The 16046-nt window shown below is 42.6% G+C and overlaps 3 protein-coding genes across 4 annotated transcripts; 2 read left to right on the forward strand and 1 right to left on the reverse strand.

The window, feature by feature from the left end:
• The first annotated feature begins 7207 nt into the window (after nucleotides 1-7207).
• Nucleotides 7208-10208, forward strand: LOC112881984 (outer envelope pore protein 16-3, chloroplastic/mitochondrial-like). 2 transcript variants are annotated; one of them, XM_025946924.1, is made up of 3 exons: nucleotides 7208-7437; nucleotides 8847-9176; nucleotides 9740-10208. In XM_025946924.1, the coding sequence occupies exons 2-3, from the start codon at nucleotides 8897-8899 to the stop codon at nucleotides 9850-9852; spliced, it is 393 nt and encodes a 130-aa protein (XP_025802709.1). In that variant the 5' UTR covers nucleotides 7208-7437; nucleotides 8847-8896; the 3' UTR covers nucleotides 9853-10208. The 2 variants fall into 2 exon arrangements, with proteins under 2 accessions (XP_025802709.1, XP_025802708.1); XM_025946923.1 differs by having other exon boundaries at nucleotides 7208-7418.
• A 475-nt stretch (nucleotides 10209-10683) lies between these two features.
• LOC112879514 (rhodanese-like domain-containing protein 9, chloroplastic) lies at nucleotides 10684-13415 on the forward strand. Its single transcript, XM_025943781.1, has 7 exons — nucleotides 10684-10843; nucleotides 10938-11200; nucleotides 11389-11539; nucleotides 11997-12082; nucleotides 12193-12297; nucleotides 12382-12521; nucleotides 13087-13415. The coding sequence occupies exons 1-6, from the start codon at nucleotides 10803-10805 to the stop codon at nucleotides 12453-12455; spliced, it is 720 nt and encodes a 239-aa protein (XP_025799566.1). The 5' UTR covers nucleotides 10684-10802; the 3' UTR covers nucleotides 12456-12521; nucleotides 13087-13415.
• A 644-nt stretch (nucleotides 13416-14059) lies between these two features.
• LOC112879539 (30S ribosomal protein 2, chloroplastic-like) lies at nucleotides 14060-15997 on the reverse strand. The gene is made up of 4 exons (XM_025943814.1): nucleotides 15597-15997; nucleotides 15218-15319; nucleotides 14809-15105; nucleotides 14060-14360 (listed from the first exon to the last, which is right to left on the reverse strand). Exons 1-4 carry the CDS (start codon nucleotides 15885-15887, stop codon nucleotides 14322-14324), a joined length of 729 nt encoding a protein of 242 aa, XP_025799599.1. The 5' UTR covers nucleotides 15888-15997; the 3' UTR covers nucleotides 14060-14321.
• Between the last annotated feature and the right edge of the window lie 49 nt (nucleotides 15998-16046).

Genomic DNA, 16046 nt, shown 5'->3' on the forward strand with positions numbered 1-16046 from the left:
ATAGTGCTCAGAAAATAGGGAGAGAGTGAGGGGTAGTTTAGGGAAGTGCCGGATCTATCGGCGCTCTCCTCCACCTTGTACCTTGATGGATATTTTCTAATCAAAGTGAGTAGTCGTAATTTCTTTATGCGCTTTAAGTTTCTTATTTAAGTAAATTATGTCCTTACTTGCTTGTGGGTTTATCGTTCACTAGTTTAGTGGATGCTCTAGTCTAAGACTCCTGATAGAGACGGATGTTCTTGGCTGAGGCTAATATAGTAATCAATAGTGTAGACATGGTGTCTAGACTAGGGATTGCCTTTATTTGTTGTATGCCCCACAATTTGCAGAGATAGACGGCGGGTATTGATAGCCCTATCCATCATTTGTAATCCTCCACATCCAGGTATGTCATAGAGCTATAGGCCAGAGCGATCTGGCAATGTCCAATTTCCAATGTCCAGGAAGAAGCCGGCGCCCGAAGCAATTAGGATAGTTCCATCTTACCTTAAGACTCTTAGTCATAGGAAATTCTCTATACCCCTTACCTCCGACTTCTCATGTTGTTCTTGGATGAACCTGAACCTTAGATAGTACAATCATGCTTCCCAATGAATACGATACTCTGGAATTCTCTCGGATGAAAGTTACAGTGGTATCTGTACGCTCGTGGATTTATATGTGATCCTTTAAATATATCCACAGTGCCGCATGATATGAAAGCAAACGGTGACCCTAGATCTCGGCAATCATCTCTGACGGGAGACGGACCATGGGACTATACCGGTTGTGGGTGGTGGCCATCCGAGCAGGGGCGCCTACGAGAACATCTCCCATACTCCCAGGTTCAAAAGGCACATACAAATGGGTATGAATAAATCATCCAAAAATATAAATGGGTAGATGATGCAAAAAATTCATACTCATGCAAAATTTGAGAACAAACAAATGTTTATGTGAGGAGAAACAAAAAAGAGAAAATCAGCTTGTTTATTGGGCCGGGTGCACTGTTTATGTAAATCCACAACCCACACCTAATGACAAACTGATTTGTCTTTTTTATTTATTTTTACCCAAAATTCTTTTCATCCCCAAATTTTACATGAGCGTGTATCTTTAAATTATCTATGCATTCATATTTTTGGTTGATTTTTTTGTACACATTACTATGTTATTTTGAAGTGGGAGCATGGGAGCACCGGAAGGGGTGGGAGCATTGGAGACCTTCTCGAGGCGCCCTATATCCTCGCTCCGTGGCGCCGAACGGCGGCGTCGGCGGTGGCGGTGGCACGGGTTGTTTCAAAGATGACAGAACACACCTGGACCTTGCGGCATAGGACGCGAAGTGGTTACAGGGCCCAGCCTGTTTAGCCCAGCGGGCTCCATAGACCTCGAACCCGCCAATCCTATGCATCTTCCGAGAGTTGTTTTGCTATTAACCTTTAGATGTTTGAGATTCGTGCCGTCCCCGTGGGCCGCATGATCTCCTTCTTCCTCCTCTCCTCTCGCTTGCCCCAGCCGCTCGCGTATGCGCCGGCGAGGTAGGAGGGGGGAGGGGGTGGAGCGGCCGCCGGCGAGGTCGCCAGCGGCCAGGGTGGTGGTCGAGACGGTGGGGTTAGGGTTTTGGGTTGCCGGGGAACGGGAGCTTCAATGGTCGTCAGCGTTAAAAGAGAAGGTCAGGGGGAAAGGAGTCGACCAGCGGTGGGTGGTGGTGTGTGGGCGGGCGGTGAGCTGGCGGAGCGCCACCTGTCAGGGTGGTGGTTGCTGGCGGCCGGGCTAGGTCCCGAGCGGGGGCATGATGTTGGAGAGATTAGGGGAGGTGGGGATGTGCCGGTGGCGGTGGACGGAAGGCGGCACGGCACAGGGGCATTAGAGCCACCAGCCGAGCTAGTGGAGGAGTCGGTGAGGGTGGGAGGCGGCCGGGGGCACGGTGGCGCGTCATGAGCCTAATGGACGGGAAGATGGATGGCTTATCCACCTTCCGGAAGCCATATAGGAGCCCTCTCGAACCCGCAAATGTTCCCGATCACGCGCGGATCCGAGCTGACTAGTCGCAGAAGCGTTCGCGCTGCCCGTTCGCTTTCTTTTTCGCCGACCCATTAGTGGTTTAAGACCCAGCTTTGCTAATTCTTTCTTCCTTTATTTTTCTTTCCTCCTCGAAGTTCTCCGATTCTCTCGCGCTTCCTCCCTACGTGCGCTGTACGGTGCTCTCCCCGGTGATGACACACGGAATTCTTTTTTAAAATTTTGTAATAGTAGGATTATTATATTTTTTCACATTCTTATATATTATGCTGGAGCAAATAAGTTAAATTTTTGTTCCACATTAAATCTAATACAATTTGATTTAATCGTTTAACTATAACATTTATCATTTGTTCTAATGGAACAAATTATTTAAACTCCTTGACGTATTTTCTTAATTAAAGTTTGATTCCCACAGGCATTAATAAAATATTGTGTGTCAGTAGCAGGCCCTGCACGTAATGCTTAGTTTTTCAGATGAACGCTGCGGCTCACGTGCACGTGGACAACTCAACATGGGCCTTCAATTTCAGCCCAAAGATGAAAAAAAGAATCATCGCTGCCGCCGATACGCTTCTGCGACGAAACGAGTCGCAGTTCACATGCGCTACAACCCAGAGCCACCCTCCTCTCTCTCCCTCCAGAAGATTCTGGCCATTACCTAGGATGGGTGAGCCCATGTAGGCATGTAGCAAGCATATAATAATTATTAACGAGCAATAATCATCTTTACAACCATTTAAAATTTAGTTTGTACATACATTAATGTGGACACTGTTGGGGTGGAAAGGAAGCAGCAATACACTTCATTCTAAGTTTGTCTTTTTCAAAAGACTGAACCAGAAGCGCGTCCAGTAGGTGGCTCTGAAAATAATCTACAAATAAGAATATAGTTTTTTTTGTTATAGACCATATTATTTCTACTCAACCATATAGATCAAAAGAATGGCATCGCTCCCACACAAACTTGAGATCGCTATTTTTAGCTATTTGTTGTAACCAAACTTCTTATATATTCATTAGCGGTTGTAAACCAAATACAGATTGCACTGCTCCCCAAACAAATCTTGCAAAAAAAAAATCAAAGAATAAGTGCTAGATAGTTTCCTTCTTGTTAAAAGAACAAGAATTGTCATCGCCCTTCCAGTTTCACTTTAGGAGATTGTCTTTTGTTAAAATGACACGTTTCAGTAAGGACCAAACAAAAATCTTAACACGGCACCCTTCACGTTACGTGTCAACTGTTGTAACTTTAGTGTTGCTCAGTGCTTGCTTTTCTAACCCAAAGGTTGATCTTTTGGAGAAACCCTGGCATTACTTATTAACGTTTTTTAAGCTAACTTTTTATAGGTAAAAGAATAGCGCAACACCAGCAGCCTAAAAATATGTCACACTCTAAAATATTTAATTTCAGGATATGAATATCTTTTAGAATATGTTCATCCATCTTTAAGGTTTTTCGAGAATTTTCCAAAATTTTCTGAAAATTATTCTCTATCTCCCTATAGCTAAATTTATTTATTGGAAAGCTCTAAAAATTTTTTCTTGGACTCCGAGTATTTTATTTTGGACTCGTCGTGTCCTGGGTTTTCCCTGAAATTTTTGAGATTCTTCAGGATATTTATTTTTCGTGGTTTAAAAGATTTATCTGGACTTTTCTAGATTGATTTTAAGTTTGAAAATATGTTCTGGAAAATAAATTCGTTTTCTTTTCATCTTGAGCTGGATTCAACTCATTTTGGGTCTATTTCACCTTAAACCCTACAAACGTGCCGCGTGCGAGCTTCAACTCGATCACCACCACTATCTCGTCGTGTGTCGCGTTTCATCGAGAAAATAGACCAGAAGCTTTGAGGAACCCTAGGCGAACCCCCTCGTTTCCCTTTCTCTTTCTATCCCGGAGTTTGATTCCACGTTGAAGCTAGCGAACTACCAGTTCCCATAACCAGAATTGCCGCTGTAAGGTCCTGAACTGATCTGCCAATGACCCAGTCTGATCTCTCTCTCTTCTACTTCACATTCTCGAATAGCCCGTTCATGTTCAACCAGCACTGTTAGCATGTTTTCATGTTCAGCCTCCACCCGAACCTGTTTCGGCCCATAACCGAACTCGCTCGCCACTCAAGTCTCGACGCGAGGTCGTTTCCTCCTTTCTTTAACTCTTCCTTCCTCTCTTTGCTCGCTAACTTGTGGGGTCCGCTGGTTAGCCCAATCTCGTTTCTCCCGTGGGCAATCTGGACTCAAGGACGAGTCACAGCCCGATGCGCCGCCTCGTCCCTGCTTGCTAAACCCTCAGCCCCTTGCGACCTCCCTTGCATCGCTGGCCTAGCCCCTGCATCGCACCCTCCCCCGCGCAGCAGAGCACCGCCGTCGCCCTCCCCTGCATCACCTCCTGCGCCCTCCCCGTACTGCCGTGTGTCGCCCCCATCAGCCGCAGCACCCTGCACCCCCTGAAGCGCCCTCGGCCTTGCGCTTCCTGCTACAGTGCCCGCGTCCGAGCCCATGTGCGCCGCCCCTGCCGCGCGAGAAAGCATCGCCGTCCCTGGCCCCCTGCGCGCCTTGGCCCTGCCCCATTGAAGTCACGCCCTCCTCCCTGCAGGCCGCCCTTGCCCAACGCCGCCGCTAGGAACAGAAGCACCGCCATCCAGAGCAGAATCGCCACCGCAACTTCTCCGGCGAAATCCGGCCACCATGATGTACCCCCGCGGTAAGGTATGGAATCGAATCCCCTCGTCGTCCTCTTTGTTTTGCCCCGCTCCTCACGATCTCCCGTGCCCTAGAACGACGGGAATTTGCGAAATAGTAGCCGCTGGCCACCATGGGAGCCTGTTCCCAAGCTTTTTGTATCTAAACCCCTGAGAAACTGTGTAATAAATCTGTTTTTCTTTGTGTCTTGCAAACTTTGCAGAAACCCCCTAGATCTATTGCATCTTTTCAACCCGGCCCCACCTGTGGTATTTTTCAGATCTAACCCCAAACTTTTCCTAATTTGCGAGCACTATTTTTGTATCTTGCAAATCTTCCTTGCTAGCCCCTGAAATTTATAGCTAATCACGTATAGGTCCTTGCAACATTGTTTCATGCGTAGTTTTCTCGTTTTAGATCTTTCCTTTTGCGTTAGTCTTCTAAAACCCTAAGTAGTGCTATTGTACCATAATTCATATTTTTAAAATTAAATATAGATTTAATTTGATTAATATCCTCTCATTTAGTTTTTCCAATTAAAATCCAATTAAGTCTTTACTCCGGTTTTCTTAATTAATGTTAATTTGATTAATATCAACTTAAATGTGTTTTAGTTATAATTTATTTAGTTCAACTCGAATCATAAAGTTCGACATTCAATATTTAGATGTTCTCACAAGTCTTCTTTGCTAATTAATTGTTTAATTAGTGTAATTTATACACAGATAATTATAAATAAAATTAGACTAAGTTCTACTTCGTTTTTACAAATGCAAAATATAATATAAGTTAATTGTAATTTTGGATATTTCTTTCAAATATCCTTTACATTTATTTTCTAACTAAAAGTAAATAAAGCCTATAGTTCTTTTATTTTTTTATAATATAAATCTTCTGATAGTTGTTTCTTTTTTACCGTAGATCCGTATTCCGCATTTCTTTCATTCTCGTGACCGTAGCAGCAAGTTCTATCCTTTTGTACGCTCTTTCAAAGCTTTCCTTTTGTTGGTGTATCCGTTCTTATTTGTTTGCTTGCTTGTATGCTTGGGCCCGATGCTTGTATGACGTTAGAAGGAGCGCGATCCAAGAGCTTTGAAGATTTAGAGTTTCGAGAATAAGAGTTGAAGACTCTGAGCAGCTATTCTATAAAAGAAAGGCAAGTGTTTCCTTGATCATGCTTTTATCCTAATAATCGCAATAAATATAACTTTCTTTTATGCATGCATGTGTCTTAACCTAATGGATCCTAACTAAGAATATGACTAGTCTTTATAATCATTCCTTGTTAATCTGAGTTTTATCTTTATGTTGGGTAGCTTCTGCTTAGTTGCTATAACTGGTTCCGATTTGGAAATAATATACAATCATGATGACAATAATGATGATACTACACCTGTTCTATCCATGTTCATGCACTATGTGTTGTTAATACAAGATCGTATGTTTAATCGGAACATGGTGAACCACCCAGAAAAACAGTGCAACCACAGTACTATATGACTTTAGTCTTGGCTAATTAATTATAAACTCTAGCTTGTGATGATGTTACCGAAAGGGTAAGAGGGGAGTGCGTTGATGGGGTATAGCCTGGTTCTCTTGAGGCTTAGATATGATCCTGGTTAAGACGTCTTTCTCATTAGGGAGGATTATGACCACTACGGCCTGAAACCTTAGCAGATTGTCATAAGCTAGGGAATCTTTGTAAAGGCCTCGTAGTAAATCCCTTGCCACTCACCTCGGAAGAGTTTAAGAGGCTAGCTAACTCGGCCAAATTAGGAGACACAAATTGTGGGTAAAGTGTACAACCTCTACGGAGTGAAAACTGATATATCAGCCGTGCTCACGGTTAAGAGCGGCTTGGACCCTCACATGATAATCGAACTTGAAGGTGAATTAAATCGTGGACCATATTTATGGTTGTGGTTATGCTTCTGCTATACCTCTTCTATTTCTTTTAACGTGGGTTGGTATGAACTTTATATCTTAGTAATCAGTTACTAATAAAATTTGACCAACTAAAATTGCTTATCGCAGTGAGCCAGTCAACCTTTCCTTAATTTTGGCCTTCATGTCATATAATTCCCAACACTTGCTGAGTAACTATAAATGTACTCACGCTTGTTATAATTGCAGCTCAGAGAAGAAAACGTTGTGAAGTCTTTTGAAGATGATGCTGAGTTCTAGGCCTACGCAACCCCCGGTCGATTGCCTATGAAATTTGGAGTTTTCGTTTACAGGATAAGCTGTATAGCTCTGATAATCTTTATAGCCTTTTAATTCTCTTTTAGTGATACTGTTGCTGATTATTCACTGATGTATGGAACTTGATCCTGACATACATATAGTTATGCATTCGGTTTTGTTCTTAAAACCGGGTGTGACAAAATTCAGTAACTTTAAAATGAATTTTTTGATATAAATTTAGAGGATGTCTGTAAATGTTTTATTTAAAAAATAATAATAACTATATTTCCTTCGCGAGGGCAAAAAAAGACGAGGCCTAATTTTGCACCGGGCATGTAGAGGGCTAAAAGCAGAGGCGCAAATCTTCTTGCAGCGCAAGCCTCGTCTCGCCTTGAGGAAGCAGAGGAGAGGACGGACACGGGCACACAAGCGGGGGGGAGGGGAGGCAAGGCAGGCTCCCAGCGCATCGCCGCCGACGCCGAGCGCAACGCCGGCTGCATCCTCCGCTCGCCTCGCCCGCCCCGCCGGCCGCCACTCGTCTCCCGGTTGGCTCCCTTCCTTCCTGTGCGTTGCGTTGGGTACTGATCTTCGTTACCTTGCTTGATTGGATTCGATGGATTACGTCGTGCTAAGCGTTTAGGGTTCGGCTTTCTTCTCGATCGAGAGTACGGAGTACCCCGTATCCTTCGTCGTTCCCTGCATTCGGATTCAGTTAGTTCGTGGATTTTGTGCGCTGCGTTGCATTACCCTGCAACCCCATGGTTTGATTAGGATGGCGTAGCTTCTTATATTTCCCAAAACTTTGGAGAAGAGAAGTCCGCACCTGAGATCGGTTGGTGATCGGATGATGTTTTTTTTCCCTTGTAGTATGGAGAACATTACTGGAGTAGTGGAGTTGGCGTAGAATGCGTCTGTTTGAAACTGCTTGTTCCGTCAGTCTCATGTATATAATCATACGTTGTTTACTGCAGTACATTAATCTGGAACAGATGCTTTCCTTGTGAGTCCTCCAGTTGTCTTTTGATATGTTTTGAAATTTGTGTGCGGTGGCGATCATCCCAAGCGTGCAGATCACTTACTGAGCCTTTCAGCCCGTACGTAGGATGCTCTCTTTCGTTGTTCACTTCCGTTACAACTTATCTATATAGTATTGGGTGAATTTTTTGTACACAAACCTGGCTTTTAACGCTATCAGGCATATCCCTGCTGTCGCTTTGTGTTTGGGAGCTAATGCTGGTTTACCTCAATAGTGTTAATGATGAAATGATAGTATGCCAATCATTCTATCAGCTTTTTCAATTGATTTTTTGTAATTATGTAAATGTGAGTGATATTGGTGAGAATTTGATGTATTTCAATGTTCATCATACTTTTAATAAGAAAGGGTTGTGAATGGGTTGTTTTTTCATTTTCACATCAATGAAAGAACAAACACTGTGCACATGTTCCTCCAAGTACAGGGTTGCAGTAGAACATGCAAAGTTGAAATCATAAAGTTTTCAGTATTATATGCTATCATGATCATGATATTTTGAGAGGCCATATTCTGGAAATGGCAATGTGCTGTGTATATGGAGTGTGTGCTCTCCATCGCTTCTGCAAGTTTAGGTGGTACAATGTTTATGTAGATGTGTGAAATATAGACAGCAGAGACTTCTACCTTTTCATATGTTCGAGGCCAGGGCCTATATTTTCCCTCTACCAACTAGCAACTTTTTGTATTTTGTAGTCAAATGTAAATAAAGGTAGTGTAACATATCATTGGTATGTACCATCAAGAAATAACTGGATGTCTTTGATATCGCTGATCGCAAAGCATAACATCAATATTGGTTCTAGTTCGTGTCATTGTTTCATTAGTTTGTGCATCATCATTTAATGTGTTTCTTGGTTAATTGAATTTGGTAATACTCATTGTGATATCCCAAATTCTCATTCTCTTGTTGTACTATCTGTCATTTTCTGTTTGACAGGGAGCATGGAGAATTCCAACTTGTGAGGTTCGGTGGACAAGGAAATTGTCATGAAGACAGGCAAGGTTGCAGGCATTGGTTTAGCTGCTGGCAGTGTGTGGGGTGCACTAGTTTCTATGCTGCACGACGGACCTCAGGTTGGAAGTAACGTCAAGTATCCTCAGCTGATCAGAACTGGCAAGGTGTGTGGGCATTATGCAGCAAGCTTTGCAGTTATTGGAGCTACATATGTTGGCGTCGAGCAGGCTCTTGAAAAGTACAGGATGAAGAAGGACACCTTTAACAGTGTTGCTGCTGGTTTTGCTACTGGTGCTGTTATGGGTTTCAGAGGTATGACATTTATCTTGCTCCAGTTGTTAATTTTCAGTTAGCAGTACTTGTGTGAACTGTTGATGCTGTTTTATTTGAACTTTACCTATTTATTTCTTACCACCTGTTCAATTTTATTTGGCTCTGGGGCTATCAAGTTTGGGAAATTTCTTGTACAGCATAGTATAAATTAGCTTCTATCTCTAGAGGAACTTTAGTTGCTCCATTAGTTTATAATTGCATTAATGAGAAATGTCGTACTGCAAAGGTTACTTTGGTATTAGATATGCTGTGTGCAATTCTTCCTATATAGGAGAATTCTATGTCGTAAGAAGTTCTGCAATGTTAATTACCTTTTGGAAAATTTCAACTTGAAATGATAGGCTATGCTTCACTGCTAATTTGACATAATTTTGCGCCTTACACATTAAACATGGAAGGAGAAGGCCATTTTTTAACAATAACTCCTGTTACTCTCCCACTCTGATGGTCCTAATATGTGTGATCCTTCTCTTGCATTGTGCAATTAGCTTGTTGATGAAATAAATACTAATTTGTTAATCTGGCATTGATGTTTCATGCAGTTGGGAGCTCCCGGACCGCTTTCTTGTCAGGGTCTGCAATCGCTTTGACTTCTGTAATGCTGGATGTCTCTGGAATGAGAACTACTGATGAAGAAGAAAAAGGCCATCACTAGCCACCCTGAATGAAAGAGCAGTATCTGTTTCAGAGGAGTTCCTTTACTGCTACAGACATGCTAGTAGAATAGTTTTATCATCAACATCGAAGAGTTTCTTTCTCCATCAATATAACCACACAAAAAGTAGTCTGTTCATATTAGAGGTAGTAGACTTAGCAATGGTCCCGATCTAAACACGTGTTTGGAAAGTACTTTTCAGCATTATCTGCTAGTTGGTGCCCTGAAGTTTGAATTGTAAATCGAAGTCACTGGTTTGTCTGTTCAGGCAGCATCAGATTGTGCTAATTCCGAACTCTACACTGCAAATTGCCCTTGTTCACATTTTATCCAAGTGGTGGATGGTTTTGTTGTCATTGGCCTTTTAATCTTGGATCTTGTTCGTTGTTGGTTCGTGCTGATCTACAGTCCGTGTTTCCGTATGTGATGCCATCTGCGCATTTGCAATGGTTGGTGTTGTTTCGAAAAAAAAATGGTTGGTATTCATCTATGGTATATATTTATCATGCCATAGCATCTTGGTAGATTGTTACTCGTCATGCTTGGAACAAAGTTTAATTTCCTAGAAAAATGTTTCTCAAAAGTTTGATGGATTCAGCCATATACAATACAACATCTTGCAAGACCTTACCAGGCTGGTCTGTCCAGCACAAATGTCCAAAACCAGAGGAATCAGCACAAAAAGAGGCTCCAAGCACACAAGATCCATATATGCCATCTTGGCCCCACTCTCCTGTTATTTCCCTACTCCACCATGGATCTTACTTGGCGCAATCCCATTGGCTCCCTTGATTTCCATCCTCTCACTCTTGCTGCAGCAGCACAATCCTTTGCTGAGCTCTGCTCTGCAGTTTGCTCCCTCCCTCAAAAACCTTCACAAAGTCCCCAGAAAAAAAACAATTTCATAACGAAAAAGACTCAAAAGAAGAAAAATCAAGTGAAGGTCGAAAATGGCAGATGTTGGCCTATCCACTGCTTTCTCTCCTCTCAGGTAAGCAAAGATTTCTTCCAGTCTACTCCCCCTCTTCATTCTTCAGTGTAAAGCTCTTCTGAAATCTAAAGAATTTGTCTGCATGTTTCATCAGAGGTTCTTGGATAGCCGTGAGGATCAGGCAGGGCTGCAAGCCCGCAGGAGTCAGCCTGTCCCCAAGGAGGAGGAGAACCTCCTGCGCGGCCGCCGCCGTCCGCGCCGAGGTGAGCTTCGTGGACGCCGATGAGGCGAAGAGGCTCGTCGCCGAGGAGGGCTTCACGGTGCTGGACATCAGGGACAGGACGCAGCGCGAGAGGGCGTACATCAAGTCCTCCACCCACGTGCCCCTCTTCATTGAGAACCAGGACAACGACATTGGTACGGGAAGAACTGCCACTGCGCCGCCATCTCAACACCCTCTCTGCATTTTTTGCGTTTCAACATTTCTTGCAAGAAACGTTGTGCTTCGTGAACTTTGAATTGGGGTCCTATGGGTTCATCAAGATTTTGTTTAACTTGTCGCGTCAGTGTTAGAACATTTTGTTAAATTTCGTTTTGCTATTAAGGGACGATCGTGAAGCGCCAGCTGCACAACAACTTTGCCGGGCTCTTCTTCGGCCTGCCCTTCACCAAGCTCAACCCGGACTTCGCCAAGACGGTGAAGGACAAGTTCTCGCCGGAGAGCAAGCTGCTGGTAGTCTGTCAGGAAGGGCTCAGGTTTGTGACCCAGCAATTCAGCCATAAGTACCTCTGACAGTACATGTCAATCTGGCAAATTGCACACTCAGTTGAGTTGCTTATTCAGTTGTACAGTTCTTGAAATGTGATCCATGTTATTTCAAATTTAAAGTCGTTTAGTATTTTAGCACGGTTTCGATTTTGACAATTCGACTAGTTGCTTCTACCACATGTCATCCCAAATAAAACAAGTTATATGCTATACTTTTATGATGAATCTAGGTGTAGAAATTATATGTACTTAGTTTATATAATTATCTACATATTGATACTTGAAATTTGAAAAAAAATGACCAACACGGATAATAAAACGACCTATTTTGCAATCAGTGGGGTGGAAATAAAGTTTGTATAAGAATAGGATTCTTATAGTTTACATGGGTAGTTGGATGATCTGGTATCACTTGCTTATTTGCTCTGCCCTTGTCTGCTGAAGGTCAGCAGCAGCTGCAGATGCACTGGAGAGAGAAGGCTTCCAAAATATTGCATGCATCACATCAGGTCTTCAGACAGTGAAGCCAGGTACCAAACCATTAACCCTAACAAAACCTATCAGCTGTTTAACAGGATCTGTTGATGCTTAGTGTTTTCAAGTTTCCTCTTTTATAAATGGCATGCCATATTTTTTGCAGGAACATTTGAATCTGTCGGGAAAAGTGAGCTGCAGAATGCGGGGAAAGCCGGCCTTGTAACCATACAAGGGAAGATTTCAGTAGTTCTCGGGACTGTATTGATCAGTAAGATTACTTACTTGACTACGCTATTTCATATAAATTTACTGCATCAGCTCACCACCCTATCTTATGAGTGCTCATCTGCAGGTGCCTACCTGTTTATAACATTTTTCCCGGACCAGGCTGAGAAGCTCTTTGACTTGGCTGGCATCAGTTTGTGATCACAACTGAAGTCATTTCCATTCACATTGGTGCTCCAATTGGAGGGTCTATGTCTCCATTATCAGGTCATTGTTTGTGTTCTGTTCCATGAAATCTATATCAAATATGCTCATTCAGAAATCCCTGTCCTAGAAATTGATAGGTTGGAATTATTAGATATTGAGATAAGTTACAGCTTTGATTCTAAAGTTTCTTTATATAGTTCGATTTAAATTTCCAGAATTTACTATTGTATTTTAACCACTGAAGTGAGTGCTCAAACTCTAGTAATATTTGACTTCCAAAAGTGCAAATACATTTGCTTTGTTGTATGGCATCTTAAATTCCCTAACATCATCATAGGTATGACGAATCCTAACATAATAAATAATATTAGATGCCAATGAGGGGAAAAAGAACTGTTTGATGCCGACGGACCTTCACTTGGTATTAGTACCATGAGCAATGCGCCTGTTCTGTAGCAAGCCAGAGGACCGGCTCAACTTTTCATGTTTTGATTTTCACACAATAATAAAGTAGAATATGAGCTAATGCTTTGGCAAATAAGATCTCGGTTATAGTCCCGCCATTGTAGAATCTGAGTTAATGCTCAAATGCGAACTAATCAGATATATTTCCCATTTCCTGCAGGATAACTGTATGATCAAGTCGACTTACTCAGATGTTTCCAGACCAAGACGGAAGTTTGGTTCTATCTGTATTATATAGGGAATTTTCAACAAATCAGCGCATATATTCTCCGAAGCATCCCTTTTCTCCATGTACCTACTATTTTCAATTCGATGTTAGATTCATGGAAGTACTTAGGCCTCCGAAGATATTATTCAAGATTTCTAATAGAAGTTTTTTATCCGTCTTGTCATGCTCGTCCACGGCAGAACATTGATCCCGAAAGACTATGTAGAACTTGATACCAATTGCAGTTGCAGATGAAATGATTGTCTTGTGTAATGAGCTAATAGCAGAGTCTGAATACACCGTTTCTTTGTTATCTTCTTTCTGATCTTGCACTTGATCGGATGGTTGTGGAATTGCGACAAAAACCAAAAATGCCATGAATTTAAAAGGAAGAGCCGTGCGTTCCAAATTGTGAAAAAATGTTGGTCCAGTTTGTTCCATTGCCCTACACTCATTGCATCAAAACCCTAGGATGATTGAGATCGTATTACATTGCAGGTATCTCAAAGTTTAAGTAGCTTTTCTGAGGATTCTGACATCTGAAGTGTGAAGCTTCCAACCGACCAAGGGATGTTAGAACGTAACGATTTTGTTTTTGTAACTACAGCATGAAAGAAGAAAAATGGCATTTCATATACGAAGTTTTAATTCTTACATTTTACTTTGGAGCCACCGATACAATTTGTTAAGCATTCACATTTGGATGACTTCGAGTACAACAGCCCAACGCTTAGCATCACCATCGTCTCCTTGAACCTAATACTGTTCAATTAATGAATTTGAATCCCACATAAAAAGAGGAAAGCAATTGAAAACATCACATCAAGCAAATTTTAAAACACAAAGTCAGGGATTGAACAAACAAAACACTAACCCTGGAATGTAGATGGTGTAGAATTTGATTCCAGTATGCAAAGATGGTACATAACAAAAACAAAACCATGCTTCCTTTTTGTAATTATGTGGAAGTGACTATAAGAAAAACTGTAATCATATGAACAATGACTTTGACAAGAAAAATCCTTCACATACACTGTTATGGTACGAAAATTGTTTGACAGATCGAAATTACATTGAAGGTCTTGATCACTCTGTTATCAAAATCTAACCTCCAAGTATCCCTCATTCTACATGTATTCGCCGAGATATTCCCCCTGCCTTCGGTGCTCCTGCAAATTCCTGCTAATCTAAGCTCTATTCACACGAATGGGTTGCCCTTCCAATTCCTGAAACCACATTTAATTGTAGAACAGTAAGACATCAGTCACATGCTCTTGTATAAAGTATGACATCAAAAGCCATGCCACTTTTTTAAGGCATCAAAAATCTTTTTGAATAGCAAATCTAGTAGTTCATGGTCTTAAAACATGTTCTGAAATACCGAGGTAAAAGAATGAACCAGTATATCAGTAACTCAGTGTCAACATACGAAGGTTGTTTCAGCATGATACTTTTGAACAAGATGGCATCAGCTGATGTATTTAGGATCATGTAATTCTAACTTATCTGTACACATAATACTCAGAAAGTGAATTCCATCTATTTTCAGTGGAATGATAAGATACAGATTGCAACACAGCATTTTTGCTTCTGTTTGGCAAATGGTGACTGTTTTATGAGGTAAGACTAGCAAACAAAAAGCAGAAATGTATAAACTATGCAAGTGAAGCTCACCGCGTTATTGAAAGTAGCAACAGCAGCTTCAACTTCTTCCTCAGAAGAAAAGGTGACGAAGCCGAATCCTTTGGATTTTGAAGTCCCAGGAATGTGGGAAACTGTGGCGCTGAGGATCTGGCCCTTCTCAGAGAAGAAATTTTTAAGAACTTCCGTTGTCACAGACTTCGCAAGGTTACCAACATAAACTTTGTACTGACTATCCACAAATACAGGCTCGGGTTCTGGTGCTGATCGATCAATGTTCGGCAAGAAACTCTCTGTGACGTTCACTTTAATTTTTCTACCACCAACCTCCTGGTAGAAGAAACAGAAATATGAGTCATACCAATGGCTACATTGCCCTCGAAGTTCATAAATATGCCCAGAGCTGAATTTCAAATGAAGGACTGTAACATTGGATGCTTACAGTCCCATTGAGAGCCTCAATTGCAGCATTAGCCTCCTCTGCGGTGCTCATCGTGACAAATCCAAACCGCCGGCTCCGATTGGTGTACTTGTCGTACATAACCTGCACCGAACAATTGGCCATTTCAATTAGTTTGGCGACTCAAATTATCGGACCATATAGCTTTGTGTATTGATGAAGAAATTCGACAGCACCAGTACAAGCCACCGAAACATACACGGATTGCCCTTCCATAAATTAATATTGGAGCAAGAACTAAATTAGACTGAATTTCTTCAGGGAAAAAACTGAGTGGGAAAGACAAGAAACAGGAAAGACTAGGAGATGAGACAGGTCCAATCTTGGAATGGGAAAGCACTGCAGGAGCTCGTTGCGTTACCTCGGCCCGCTCGACGGTGCCGTGCGCGGCGAACATGTCACGGAGCTCGTCGTTGGTGACGGTCCGGGGGATATTCCCGACGTAGAGCTTCCGCGCCGCCACCTCCGCCGGCGCCTCGAGCACTGCCGAGGAGGCGGCCACCCGCAGCGCCAACCCCAGGCCCCGGGCCTGCGGCGCGGCGACTGCACGGAAGGAGAGGCGGGCGGAGACAGAGACGGAGGCCGAAGCAGTACTTCGGCAGCGGAGGTAGAGGGCCGGAGGGGTAATCAGGGACGAAATGGCGGTCGCCATTGGCGGGGAGGGAAGGGAGAGAGGAGCGAGGTGAGGGAGAAGAGCGTTATCCGCTGTCGCGAGTGGGTTTGGTGTTTTGGAGATAAACCTCTCCGGTATCGGCTCCTCTGCCTTTGGTGATTCTTTTTCTCTCTCACACGAATAAATACTCTAACTTTT

The sequence above is a fragment of the Panicum hallii genome, chromosome 2 (assembly GCF_002211085.1).
Source record: "Panicum hallii strain FIL2 chromosome 2, PHallii_v3.1, whole genome shotgun sequence".
Classification (NCBI taxonomy): domain Eukaryota; kingdom Viridiplantae; phylum Streptophyta; class Magnoliopsida; order Poales; family Poaceae; genus Panicum; species Panicum hallii.